At 40.5% G+C, this 15,017-nt stretch overlaps 1 protein-coding gene across 1 annotated transcript in view; it reads left to right on the forward strand.

Moving 5' to 3' along the window:
* The window catches only part of CD109 (CD109 molecule), a 113,952-nt gene that overhangs the window by 30,854 nt on the left and 68,081 nt on the right, over positions 1–15,017 (forward strand). The window contains 2 exon segments of the mRNA XM_032484475.1: positions 9,048–9,087; positions 11,852–11,936. Of these exon segments, the coding sequence (XP_032340366.1) occupies positions 9,048–9,087; positions 11,852–11,936 (125 nt within the window).

A 15,017-nucleotide genomic window follows, 5' to 3' on the forward strand; every position in this document is an offset into this window, starting at 1 on the left:
TGCTGTTTGATACCTCAGCCCTGTGCCCTCTCCCTCAGGGGCAGACAACCTGTTTTATTGCCCAGAGCGGCTCACGCAGCTGAGTTCACCAAGTGAGGCTCCAGCTCCCGGATCTTACCTGTGGTTCTCAAGCACCAGAGAGCCCACGAGTCAGCCCAGGCACCACCCCCGGACTGTGAGTCAGTATTGTGGGCACGGGGCCTAGGAACCTGCATTTTAAATGAGCACTGTAGGAAATCCTGTTTGTAGGACCACATTTTGAGACGTGCTGCCCTGTGCCCGTAGCCAGGAATCTTTAGTTTCTGTCTGTTCCACTGAGAGGCAGTGTTGGGTGGTGGAAAAGGCAGGCCCCCTGACTTACTCTTTGAAGTCCCTGGTGGTGAGACTGAGCTCTGCCCAGCTTCTTGGCAGCCTAGACTTTCTCCAGCAGATTTGGGGTCACGATCTGCATTTTTATGACAGCTTCTCTAATGATGTAAATTCACAGCCATCGTGGGAACCCCTGAACTAGACGATCTTGTAGTCTCTTCTGGCTGCGTCTGTCTGTGGTTTCTTAGCCCTTGTCTTAATCTTAAGCAAGCACTAGGCTGGGGGACAAGAAATAGAAGGTAGAAAATTCAATAGCCCTGAGGCCTGAGATCACTTCTTTGGATTGTGGGTGTCAAAATGTTATGTAATTCAGAAGCAGTCTGCATTGAAGTGTTCCTTTGTTTATAACAGTTACATCTTCTTGATCCTGAACTAGATGGTGTGGAGGTTAGGTAAGAGGTGCTGGTGCCGCATGGCTTTTTTTTTTTTTACTGATGTATAGTCAGTTACAATGTGTCAATATCTAGTGTACAGCACAATGTGCCAGTCATGCATATGTTTACATATATTCATTTTCATATACTTTTTTATTAAAGGTTATTGCAAGATATTGAATATAGTTTCCTGTGCTATGCAGAAGAAATTTGTTTTTTTTTAATCTATTTTTATATATAGTGGTTAACGTTTGCAAATCTCAAAATCCCAGATTTATCCCTTTCCACCCCCTTTCCAATACTTCTTATCTTTCTGCTTTGTTGCTTAACTGTTCCTTGGTCATTCTGCTTCTGCTGTCAAGGCTGACACGGAGCATTGTCCTGTGCAGAAGAGCACATCTTTGTTTGGACAGTTCTCCTGCTTGAAGCTCCTCTATAAGTAACATTTGGTAACACCCCCTGGCTGGTGATGACAGCTTAACAGAAAGCATGGCGCAAACTGTGACAGGTCAGCAAACAGCGGCATCCTCTCTGGAATGGTGACGTGGCTTCCAGAATACTTTTGCTTGCCTCTACTAGAAAAGAGACAGCGTTTCTCGGAAAAGACCTCAAGTTCTTGCCTGCATGTGCAGTGAAAAAAGGGAGGGGGAGTCAGTCTTAGAATTTTGATTTCTTACAGTGTCAACTGGCAGAGTAAATACTTCACTCTCCTTGCTTCCCTGGGTCCTTTTACATAACACCTCACTACAGCACTTACTGATCGAGATAGGTTTTCCTCCCCTTTTTTTGTGGTAAGGCATACATAACATAAAATTGACCATTTTAGCCATTCTTTGAGTGTATAGTTCAGTAGCATCAGGTGCATTTACATTGTTGTGCAGCCATCACCACCATCAATTTCCAGAATTTATCTTTCTAAACTGTGATCAGTGTAGTTTTTAAAAAATACGACTGCCTTATTTGACTGAGTTCCTTGAAAACAGGAGTTCTTTTTTTAATTGAAGAATAGTTGATTTACAATATTGTGTTAGTTTCAGGTGTACAGCATACTCTTTTTTCTTTCCGGATTATATTCCCTTACAGGTTATTACAAAATATCAGGTAAAATTCCCTGTGCTGTGCAGTAAATCCTTGTTGCTTTTCTATTTTATGTATACTAGTTTGTATCTGTTAATCTCATACTCTTAATTTCCCTCCCTCCCTTCCCTTTGGTGACCATAAGTTTGTTTCCTATGTCTGTGAGTCCGTTTCTGTTTTGTATGTAGATTCATTTGTATTATTTTTTAGATCCCACATATGAGTGATATCATAGTATTTATCTTTCTCTGACTTATTTCATTAAGTGTAATATCCTTTAGGTCTATCCACATTGCTGCAAATGGCAAGATTTCATTCTTTTTTATGACTGAGTAATATTCCACTCCATATAAATCTCCTATCTTTTTAAGCCAATCATCTGTTTGTGGGCACTTGGGTTGCTTTCATAAGACAGGAGTTCTGTATGATTAATTTTTATGTTTATTCTGTTCTGTTATAGGAACTCATTTCATGCTTGTCGGGTGGGAGAATAAGTGAATGGAGTGAATGAACAGTTTCCTCTCAACTTGCTACTGGGTATTACCCTCTGTGATGCTCTTTGAGTTATAGTCCCACTCTTCTATATGATACTACAACTTAGTAGAAATAGAGTTGTATATTTTCATGGTGAGATTATACGCATTTGCTATATTTAATGTACCCGAGAGCCAGTAGGAATCAGGCTTTTTGGATTAATGTTCTGGTTTCTAATTTTGAGAATCTAAAATCTGATTTCTGGTCTCTTATGAAATTCAAGCTGCACACACAAATTTTGTGCCGTATTGTTCCTGTGATGTTATTGGGTCATTTGATCTGCCATTGTCAGTCCTTGGGGGTGTGCCTTTTGTCAGTCTGTGACTCCAGGCTAATTTTTGTGAGGACTTCTTTGTCTTTCCCTCCAGAAGCTGCCCAAGGGTGCCCTTCCTTTCAAGTGTCTCTTACCAGTCCCTCTCTTCTGGTACGTGTTTTTGGTGCCAGTTGGAAAACTTTGGGATCCTCGTATACGCTCTGATTGTCAGTGAAATGGAGGAACTGAGGAGCCCATCGGCACATATCACAGGGTCCCGGTGCTGGGGGTACCCTTAGAGGTTGCTCAGACCCATCCTCTCCTTTGATGGAGGAAGAATCTAAGAGAAGTGATGTGGCCTGGATAGGCTCAGGCGGCGACATGGTGGGGTCAGGGCTAGAAGCTAGACTCCTGATACGTCCAGCTCGATAACATTGAATTATTTAATACGTGCCGCAGGTGCTGTTCTAAGACGGTCACCTTTTAGGTTGATGTTGATGTCAACAGGGCTGGCGGGAGGCATTTTGCAGAGGAGGCCCACCTCTGTCACACGACTTTGGGGAGCCACACAGATCGCTCCCTCACACATGGGCTATTTCCAAAGTGTCTCAGATTCTGACCACAACAGCCAGGGCTTTGGATTGAGGTTTTGAGTCTGGGAGACTCATGTTACAGTGTATAGGTGGCTGCAGGGAACTACGTGATATTCACTCGTGTATTATTAAGGATTAGCTTGTTGTCAACTATTAGACTATATAATCTTGGTGTTATGAGCCATAAGAAGATTACTTTTTAAAGGAACTTTTAATTTTGAAGTAGATTCACAGAAAGTACAGAGAGGTCCTGGGTACCCTTTACACAGTGTATCCAATAATTATATCTTAGTGTAGTTCCACATCAAAAGCAGGAACTCGACACTCACGTGATGTGTGTTTATGGTTCGTTCTGTGTGATGCTGAATTGTCCGTGGCATAGAGGGAGTCTGGGGAAGTTATAGCTCATTGGACTCTGACTGCTGGTGGCAGTACCAAGGTGGGGCACTGAAATAAGTCTTGAGGCACTGGGTGGAGTGAGAAAAGGACAGATGAGCAGGAAATGGAATTATTTTTGCCTCAAGGGTACCTTTCCCATTCAGTCTGCTTTTTGCTCTTGCTTGAGTTTGGTGCCCAGGGAAGTTGGTCATGTTGCATATCTTTGAAACTCTTAATTCTTTCCACTTTCAGTTGAAACAGAGAGGGTTAAATGCATAATTTTTGTTTGTTTTTAAAGACAGTGTGATTCTAGTCAATACTTTTCTACTAATGAAACCAGTTTGTCCCTTGTACAGCATGAAGTATTTGTACTGCAAATGGTGAAACTTTTGAGGAATGTGAACGTGCTTGTGGTATTGGATGCCTGAACCGCATCCTTCCAACTGGAGCCCTGTATGTCCATGTCTGGGTTATTGGTTAGACCCATTCTTCCCAAGTCTTGTCTATGAGTAACTATCGTGTATAAAACAACTTCAGTTTTTTGGATGTTTATTTTCAGTCTTGATGGGTACCAGAATATTTGTGATTCTTTCTAATGAGAGATCCAATCATAATTCTTCCTTTAAAGTATCTCTTTAACTCATCCATTCCTCTTTAGTTTTTGTTGCTCCCCTAAAGCAGTGCCCTGTTACCCTCAGACTGGACTATTATAGCCTAACAGAAAAAGTGGTCGTATGTTTGGTAAACAATGATGTGAACCTCCTGGTAGGCTCTCTGATGTCAGTTCCTCTCCCTTTAATCACCTTACACGCTATGATCTCCCTAAAATACTATTTTAATCATATCATATTATTGCCTAAAAGATTTCTGCAAAAATCAATTTTAAGACAAGAAATATCGATGATTTCTTTTGTTTGGGTTTTTTTTTTTTTCCCATGAACATCATTCTTTCTACTAAATCATGTTTGGGTGTTTCTACCTTGACCGTGCATTACTTTCATAATGAGAGGGAAATAATAAAAGTATCATTTTTGTATCTTTTATGATTTGAGAAATTCACTTACATATATTTTTGCTTTCTTTGTCCTCAGAAGTCTTATATGAAATTTGTAACATTGAAATTCGAAGTGAAATACGTTTTTAGAGCCCCCCCACCATCTACAAAATGAAATCCAAAATGAGCCTCCTTGCCACCACCCTCCACAGCCTGACCACAAACTCCTCCATGGAACTTTGTCTTCCGTGACTGTTACCGAGTAAAGGGCTCATGTGCCTGAGGTGCAGAAAGCCACATTCTGACAGTGAGAGTTTGCAGCAAAGTGAAGGGTTTATTGCAGGACACCAAGCCTGGGAGTGGGAGATGAGCCTCAGACCCACTCCCACTTGGTCTTTGAGTTGGGGGTATTTTTAAAGAGGAAGAACAAAGAGGCTTGAATTAAACATCTTGTGACATTTCTTTATTTGTAGTTTGAGGGTCAGGATGTCTCTGATTTATGATTCTCTGGTCAGGTGGTCTGTGGCTGGGGGTCTGTGAGCTCACCTTGCCCTGGAAAAACAACCTGAGATTGTACATTAATAATGAAATCTACAACAGCATTTTCAGTACATTAACGATGTTATCGACAACAGCAATCAGTCATCTGACTCTGGGTGATTAGTGTTCAGTTAGCATAGGACTGATGTCCAAGGGGACAAGCAAAGAATAAAGTTTTGGATAGAGAGATGAATCAGCAGCTCAGAGAAGGAACTCAGTTTTGGGGGCTCGGTTTCACAACTGCAGGGCCTCCACTCCAGGCAGTGCCGGCTGTCAGCCGTGCAGCTCTGTCTCCCGCTCTGAGCCCCAGTCCACCTCCACCCCCGCCCGGCCCCATCCAAGTCCTCTAGTCCGTCCACCTCTAGTTGAAGCCTGGAATTTTAAAGGTGGGAAGAGGCTTCCAAGTTCTCTGATCCAAGTCTCTTATTTTACAACAGAGGAAACTGAAATCCAGAGCTGAAATGACTTGTCCAGTGTGTCGACTGGAGCACAAGGCCCCAGGTCTTGTGACTCCCAATCTAACGCCCTTTGCATTTATTACGTGGCGTGCTCCCTGACTGTAAGCTCCCTGAGAGTAGCGTTTGTGTCTTACCATCTTTAGATGCTTACTGGCTGGTGTTTCTTCCCACCTAATATACAACAGGAAGGTTCTATGTTTTTAGCTTTATTCAGCTCCCTACTAGTGTTCCTAAGTTTAACCTTAATACCTACAGAACAGTAATCATGTAATATCCTCTCTTTTCCCCTCTTTGATTTTTACCATAAAATTAGCAACAAACTTAAAAGTTAATAAGAAATCGCAGTGGAAATATCATTCAGTGAAAGCATCAACAGATGTACACCGACTTACTTAGAGACACTTAGAGACATGACAGATCCTGAAATGCAGGGTCAGTCCCGTCATTTTTCTGGTTATTCTCTGGTATAAGAGGTCCTGTCACTTTTGGTTACATGTATGCACACAGAAGTCTACATTTGGTAATTAATATGTTGAGCCCAATAAAATTAAGTGCCCTCTTCTCAGCTTGGGTCTTCTCTGGTCTGGCAGCCTGTCCCCGACTCATGAGGCTTCACCGCACTCCTGCAGGATTGAATCAGGTTGAAGGAAGAGAGGTGAGGGGGGGAAGATTCTTACTTTATATATAAGGATGAGACATATGAATTTGCCACTATTTACAAAAATGGCAGTTTAGTATGGTTTAAAGCATGACTGTCCTCAGCTGGCATTGGAGCACTCTGGGCTTGGCAGGCATTTAAAATGAACACCTTTCCTTCTCAGAGCTCTTCTGTGGGATCTTTGGAGCACCCCTACCATTGCTGGGGAGTCTTTCATCCAGAGTGTCTTTGATGCTTTGACTCTCCCATCCAGCTGGCAGCTCGTAGCTGAGGACGCAGCTCCTGAGCACCTCCAGTGTACCTCCAGCTGCTGGTCTCTGTGGGCTGCCTTATGCCTCTGGAGGCTGGTTTTGATCGGGATGGAAGACAGCCTCATGCTGGTGCTCTCTTTTTTGCACATCTGGTTGAGGGAAAAACTCTCTTTGCTCCCCGAAACTCAGCAGGCTCAGACCACCCAACACAGCACCCTCTCTGAGCTCAGCCCTCCATGAAATGGGTCAGTAATAATATTTTTCTCTCCAGGTTTTTCAGACAAGTGCAGTGCTTGCCCACTGACAACTTGAGGTCGCTCCCAGGGACACATACCCAGCTCTCTGGATTGTCTAGTTGAAGCCCTTTGCCCTTGGCTTGAAGGGAGGGTCAAGCAGCTCCAACCTGATCCTGGGGGAGGGGTGTGTGTGAGACTCCTAGCACATCCAAAGCTTTCTTCTAGACTTTCTTTCTAGTTTAATTTCATTTTGACCCTTTTGGTCCAGAATTGTAAAACCAGTTTTCGGAAACCTCCTTTGCAGGTCCTGTGGTGCTGTTCTTGCACCTGGCTTGGGAGTGTGCTGTGGCTGGCATCTGTTGTCTTGGGAGACAAAACCAAAACTGAGTTGGAAGCAGTTCCATTTTAACGACCTGTCAATGTGTGGGTTTAAAAAAGTCAGTGCCTTTCTTAATCTTTAAAATAAAAATTAAATCCAGACACTGGAGATCATTACTAAAGCAGATGTTTGGGAAGTTGAAATGATCGTAAATGAACATAAATGTGCAAACAGAAACAATCCATCCAGCCCCTTAGTTCTGTTTCTGGCATTTCTTTTTACTCCAGAAGTAAGACTTGAAAGAACTAGACCTGCATTTAAAAATATATTTTTTAAATGGTCATGTCATATGCCATATATTTTGAAGTTTGTTAAAAATAGAAACCCTCTCAAGAGTTGGATGGCTTCATGGTTAGAGAGGGGAAGTCTGTAACTGGAATAGATGGTTTTAGTAATTCACATGTCTTCAATTTGCACTGTAGTCTTAGCATATTTCTTAGGAAGGTAGTAAAAATGGTGTGTGTTCTGTCCTTTCATGTAAACTTTCATGTGACCAATTTCCATAACATGCACCATCACAATGAGCTACTGATTTAGGGATAAGGGGGTAAAGGGAGCACCTCCTGGTTCTTTTCCATTTTGCTTTAGCGGTTGTTTAGAAAATCTAATTATATATGTGCTGAAGAGCAGGTTTCCTTAGAGAACGCTTTCCCCCTGGAATAGTGACCATATTGGGGAAAGCAGAGCTCAGAGGATGGTGATGAGTTATGTGTATTCTCTTGCCTGGAAAGGTATTTATTTGCTTGGAAGACATGCTGCCCCAGTGTTTAAGGTCGGCCTCTCTCTCCAGTTGACGGCAGAGTGAATGAGCACAAGCTGAATTTGATGAACTAGAATAAATATTAAAACTCATTACAAAAACTTTTGGGGGAAGGGAGGTGAGGTAATTAGGTTTATTTATTTATTTTTTCATTTATATTTGACAGAAGTGTTGGGGATCAAACCTAGGACCTCATGGATGCTAAGCATGCTCTCTACCACTGAGCTACACCCTCTCCCCTAAAACTCATTTTGAAGCAGATCCTTTCTTTGAAAGTAAAGGCAAGTTGTCAATGGAACTTGCACTTCCTACAGAAGGCCTGGGGTTGTTTTTACTCAGTATTTTCCATTCAGTTTAGTCAAATTTCATTAGGTTCAGCTAGAATTAATGTAGAACTGTTTGTAACTAAATTTAATTTTTTAGGCCAGGGGTCAACAAACCCTGGCTTAATGGCCAAATCCAGCCCAATACCTGTTTTTGTAAATGAAGTTTTTATTGGCACACAGTCGGTCTCATTTTTTGTATTGTCTCCACCTCTTTCACCAAGTTTTAGACAATCCTTTTGTTGGCATAGATGTACTTACGTTGGTCTTACACGTTGACATGAACTATATCCTTTTAGGATTAAAAAATAACTTGTTGATGGGAGTGTATTTACTTAAGGGTTACAATAGAAAATAATTCAAAGAATTAGGAAGATAAAAGGTGTTGGTCCATGATAATTTTGTATCCTTGTCTATTTTTAAATACTTGATAAATGTGTAACTTTATTTTCTCCAGTGGAGTTCTTTGATTAGTGATAGCCAAACCAAATTTGAAGTTCTTTCCTGTTAGTTTGACATGTTTTATCCTTGCTTCCTAAACTCCTAAATTATCTAATTTAATCTTGTTCTCATTTTACAAATGAGAAGTCAGATTAAGCAGTTTGTTTCAGTGACCTGCAGTGAGTTATAGAGACAAGTCACCTTTTCATATTAGCGGATTGGCAAGAAAAACTCATGAACTCTCACAGACTTTGTGCTGCGGATGACTGAAAATAAACTTTTACAAATTAAATAATTTTGTTCACTAAATAATTATAAATGTAATTAAATTTTTTTTTCTAGATGTCTTTGTGAGGTAAGTAAGCAAGTAAAATAATTAGAGAAGAATTCTTATGTTTTCTTGTCTTTTTTTTTTCTTCCTCCCAATAGGACCAGACATACTATCAGTCATTTCAGGTTTCAGAATATGGTAAGAGTTTTTCAACTTATTTTGAAAGAAAACACATTGATTACTTTCCATAGAGATAAGGGAAGTTTCTAAGAGATGTATTATTTAAAAAAAAATTCCAGTGGAGGTAAAATCCTGGTGTTTCTTATAGGTATAAATGTTTTTCTTTGTAAAAGTGAAGGTTATAAAAGGTCATTGTAATGAATAAAGTAGGAAAAAGATCACTTATAGTCCCATTATGCTAGCCATTTTCTTATGTACAATTATTATTTTTCTATTGTTTCTACAATTACTGTTTTTCCACTTTGTTGTGATTAAAAAATATTTAAAGTTTTTAAATGTTTTTTTAAAAAGCACAAGCTCAGTTATTTCCCATGTTTTTCGTTTGGTCTGCACTGGTAAGTCCTCTTCTCGCAGGTGCCACATTCATAATATTACAGTTGGAAACACGTAGATGTAAACTGTGTGACCCAACTATTTTGTTACATGAAGAGAAAGGAAAACAAACATGAAGGCATAGGAGCCCAGTATTAGTTATACTGTGAACAGCTATTTTGAGGTTGTACACAAGCTTCTGTGTCTGAATTGTGTTACTTTTTGAGACTGTGTCTCATTCAGGCAAAAGGCGCTGCACATCTCATACAGCATCGTCACAGCTAAGTCTCATGATCAACTAGAACAGGGATCAGCAAGATATTTTCCTGTGTACGTTTCCTGTCATAATATTTCATGCTCTGTGGGCCGTAGGTCTGTGTCATCACTGCTCAGCTTTGCCGTTGTAGCATGAAGCAGCCATAGACAATATATACATGACAGTGGCTGTGATTTGATACAATTTTATTTAAGGACATAGAAATCTGAATTTCATATAATTTTCATATGTCATGAAATATTCTTCTTTTGATTTTTTCCAGCCAGTTAGAAATGCAGTAACCATTCTTAGCTCGTGCTGATCACCATTTATTGGCCCCTGATCAGGAACTGTGTTGTCCAGTTCAGGGACCACTCACCACGAGTGGCTATTGGCTATTGAGCACTTGAAATGTGGCGAGTCCAATTAGAGATGTGCTCTAAGCTTGTAAAATACCAAATTTTGAAGACGATATTAAGAAAAGAAAGAACAAAAGCTCATTAATAATAATTATTTATATTGATTACTTGTCAAAATGATAATATTTTGGATGTATCGGGTTAAGTAAAATGTTACGAAAATGAATTTCACCTGTTTCTTTTTACTTTTTAAATGTGGCTAGTAGAAATTTAAAACTACACCATGCAACTCACATTTGGTTTCTTTTGGACGACACTGATCTAAAGGAGTAAATTAGAGGTGACCAAGGTTTTAACAGGCTGTCTTCATTTCACGTAAGGGTGGTGCAGGTGGCTGTATGTTGTTGAATGGGGTGTAGTGGAGGAGGGGAACTGATTGCCCACGTGTGATGTTTGGGGAGGGGACATTTTAATTACCGTGTTCTAAGGAAATTCCATCTCTGGATGGTCCCTAGCTTCTGTGCAGGTGGAGGTCCTTGGAGGAGGTCAGAGTTGAGTCAGGTGGTGTTTTTGGCCCTCCAGTCCTAGACTGGTCTAGGGCCTAGGAGTATCTTGGTGCTCCAAGGGTCCTTGGCCTAGAGCTGGAGGTCGACCCTGTCCTGCTGCCTCATTGGTCGTCTTGATACTTCTCTTGTGTTAATTGAATGGTGAGATGCCTGGTTATGGAACAGATCTGTTTCATTGGTTAGAGAAGTTAAAGAAGAGGAGTATTTCTGTAGATTTCTATAGATTGTAAGGGAACAAATTTTTTTTTAATGAAGTGCTTTATGTTAAATAACATTAATATTTATAAAATATTTCCTTTCTTAGTTTTACAAAGCTGATCAAAGTAGGAGTGTCTACTTTTGGCATTGCCTTCAGGAAGCACTCTTTGGTGCACAGGAAGAGCAGCATTCCTTTGTAGCCACATCTTAGTTACTAACTAGCAGTCCAACCTTCCAGCTTCCTCTTCATAGCAATTCATTGTGTTAGGACTGTCACCAGATTGACCTTTGATAGTCTCAAAGGACGAGGATTCTCTGTGACTGTGTATTTGCCACTATGCAGAAGAAGGAGAGTCTGGGGGCCTCAGGATACGCTTTTAGTAACCAAATTGGAGAAAAGTCCTAGGGAAGGGGCTGCTCAGAAGCGGCTCTTTACCAAGTGATGTGGAAGTACTTTAACAAGCAGTAAGTCCACACTAATGGGTGACAACTGAAACTTATGGTTATCAGGGGTAAAGGGGATGGGAAGGGATAACTTGGGAATTTGAAATTTGCACCTCTTGGGGAGTGATGGAAACGTTAGCTATCTTGATTGTGGTGGTGGTTTCATTGGCGTCTACATCCATCAAAATGTATCAAACTGTACATCTGAAATATATGGTTTACTGTACACCTAGAGTAAAGATGTTTAAAAAAAACAAAGCCTTGTCTTTCAGCTCTTAGATGGTTTTGCATCTAGAGTTATGGGCACAGTTTAGGTTCTATTAGTGGGAAGCTTCCGCTGACACAAATGTCCACAGCAACTGGCCCCCACTGTCACTAGTCTAGTCACCAGCCTTGTAGGGCTTTTGATTTTCAGTGGAATAAAGTGCTTTCTGTCTATGTATTAATGTGTATTTGGAGCCTAAAAAAATCTAAGTTCAAACAGTAGCAATTATTAACTGCTTTAGAGCAATTCTAGTCTCTAGTTTGCTAAGCTGAAAATGATAGGAAAATAGATTGTTTAAAATATCCTTTCTTTTCTTTTCTAGTGTTACCAAAATTTGAAGTTGCTTTGGAGATACCATTATATTGTTCTTTAAATGCTAAGAGTTTAAATGGTACCATCACAGCAAAGTAAGTAGCCTATTTCTTTTTATGACTATAAACTGTTATGGAACTGCATAACAAAGAGCTCATTATTTACCCCAGAACATTAGCACGATGTCTTGTTTCACTTATTAAATTCCCCAAGTGGATGGGAAACAAATATTTATAATAATTAAGCAGATCTTTGTACTCATTTCTCTGCTCCAAAGCTGCTCCAGTCCTAAAAGGCTAGTGTCTTTCCAAGAGTCATCAAAAGAGTTACAGTATAGATGGTGTCAGATTAAAAAGAAAGTTGTAGCTTTATTCCTTATTCAGCTGACATGGATTAAGGCAATTTACTTCTTAGATGCTAATTGTTCCCTGTCAATAATGAAGGTTGAATCTTCGGGGAGGAGTGTTGTTGCTTTATTACAGGTAGCTGATGAGTAAATAATCCACATTCATCATCCATTTCAGCATCCTTGCAGAGACTTCCAGCCCACCCCGACGTGTAGTCCCTTTCATGGTTTTGATCCACTGGCTCGAACAGCAGAGCATTTTGTTTTGCTGAGGTGAAAAGCACCCTCAGAGTTTCAGACCAGTGGTCGTGGGGTTGTCCTCAAATCCAGGATTGATTTCTTTTAGCATTTAAAAAAGATTAATTTTTTTGCCCCTCCCCATCCTTTGAGATTTGGAAGGACCTGGCTGGGGCAACACTTAGGACTTGAGCCCATCCTCGTGTACCTGTCAGTGGGCTGGAGTGGGCCTGGGTGGCTAAGCCTCCTCAGGAGAGCAGCCTGCAGGCTGGGGGCGGACCCACATCTCTGAGAGGACCTTTCCTGGCTCAGCTGGCCCTCCCCTTCCAGACCAGAGAAGGTCTTGCCCTGGGATCCAGTAGACCTCACCACGCTCCCTGGTGCCCTCCACAGCCCCTTTGGAGAGGTGCTTGCTTTTCCCTCCCAAGGAAGGGTATTTGTAGTGTTTATTATATTTTTTAATTGAAGTATAGGCAGTTAACAATGTGTCTTTTCTGGTATACAGCATAGTGTCCCAGTCATGCGTATATACATGTGCATGTATATATATGTATATTCATTTTCATATTCTTTTTCATTAAGGGTTATTACAAGATACTGAATACAGTTCCCTGTGCTATATAGAAACAATTTTTTTTAAAATCTATTTTTATATATAGTGGTTAACATTTGCAAATCTCAGACTCCCAAATTTGTCCCCTCCCACCTCCTTTCCCCTGGTAACCATAAGACTGTTTACTATGTTTGCAAGTCTGTTTCTGTTTTGTAGATGAGCTCTTTTCTTTCTTTCTTTTTTTAGACTTCATATATGAGTGATATCATATGGTATTTTTCTTTCTCTTTCTGGCTTACTTCACTTAGAATGACGATCCCCAGATCCATCCATGTTGCTGCACCTGCCATTGTTTTATTCTTTTCTTTTATCACTGAGTAATATTCCATTATATAAATATACCACAACTTCTTTATCCAGTCATCTCTCTATGGACATTTAGGTTGCTTCCATGTCTTGGCTATTGTATATAGTGCTACATTTTTTATGTGTCATTATGTCAGTGCTTTGGTTTCCGAAATTTATTTAGTTTCAGACTTTATTTGTAATAGCTGGTAAAAACTAGACCCCATCTCACCACTGTCTCATCACAATATTCCTCTCCTGGCGAGGGTGTGTGGCCAGTGGTGGGCAGTACGTCTCCTGGTAGAAACAGTCCACACACCAGGACATTTGAAGATGCCTGCTTTAGGTTCTATTTAGCAAAAAAAAATCATGTGAAACCCCTGTGACGCGAAGGCAAAAACATGTCTGCGATTTGTATACCAAGTTAATTCAACTAAGAGGTTACTTCCAATGTGAATTTGGGTACTGTGGCTGGATTTAGAAACACATAAATGCCTTTTTTTCTCCCACGTAATTATTATCCTGCCCTTGATCTTAGCTGAAGGTTAAGCATTCTGTCTGTTTTGAGTTCTTTGGCAAATGTATAAAACTTAGTGACTGCAAAGCCATATAAACCATCAATGTCCGCATGGATAATGTTGAAAGTGGATACTTTCTTTTCTTCTATTTTAGTTTTTGGGGTGGGCCAGGGATTTAATACGACCAGTTAAAATGGTGATCCTTAAATTCTGGTAGCTGTCTAGGAAATTTAATATATACTAAATTTCAGGGGGTGTGGTTCCCCTGCAGCCGCAGCAGCTTAGGCAGCTTCCTCCCACCAGCCTAGGGAACCCTTGTAGTTTCATCCTGATTCCCATTTGTGGAGATACTTTGAGATACTGTTGGCTGAGAATGACTTGGCAGCTGTGATGGCCCCCTGGCATTTCTTTAGTGCTCAACACATTGTATTTGTAACATTTTCCTTAGTATGTGTATCTGTCAAGGTTCAAGCAGAGAAGCAGAATCAGCAGGAGATACATATTAAGAGATTTATTGTGAGAAATTGACTTGATTGTGAGGGCTAACAAGTCCAAAATCTGCAGGGAAGGTAGTTAGGAAAGGCGGGCTGGGACAATCAGCTACTGATGTTACTATTTACGAGCAGAGTTTCTTCCTGTTCAGGGAAGTCTCAGCTCCGCTTTTAGGGCCTTTCAACTGATTGAATCAGGTCAGTCAGATCATCTAGGATCATCCTCTTAAAAGTCCACTGAGTATGGCTTGAACACACCTATAAAATACCTTCCCCTCAACACCTAGATTAGTGTTTAAGTGTTTAGGGACTTCAGCTTAGTGAAATTGACATATCAGGAAGACCATCTTAGTGTTTGGTTTGTCAGCTGTAGATAGTGAGTTTCCTCGTTGCCATTTAAATTTCTCAGATCGTGCTAGTTTCTGATAATGCACCCTACCTTGGAGATCGTGGGTTGAGTCCCAGCCACTGCAGTAAAGCAAATATCACAGTAAAGCAAGTCACGTGAAGTTTTTTGGTTTCCCAGGGCATGTAGAAATTATGTGTCTACTGTACTGTAGTCTGTTCAGTGTGCAGTTGCATTATGTCTAAAAAAACCAATGGCCCTTCCTTGATTAAAAAACACTTTATTGCTAAAAAATGCTGACTACCATCTGAGTGTTTGAGTCATAACTTTTTTTCTAGTA

This window comes from Camelus ferus, chromosome 8 (genome assembly GCF_009834535.1).
Source record: "Camelus ferus isolate YT-003-E chromosome 8, BCGSAC_Cfer_1.0, whole genome shotgun sequence".
Taxonomy (NCBI): domain Eukaryota; kingdom Metazoa; phylum Chordata; class Mammalia; order Artiodactyla; family Camelidae; genus Camelus; species Camelus ferus.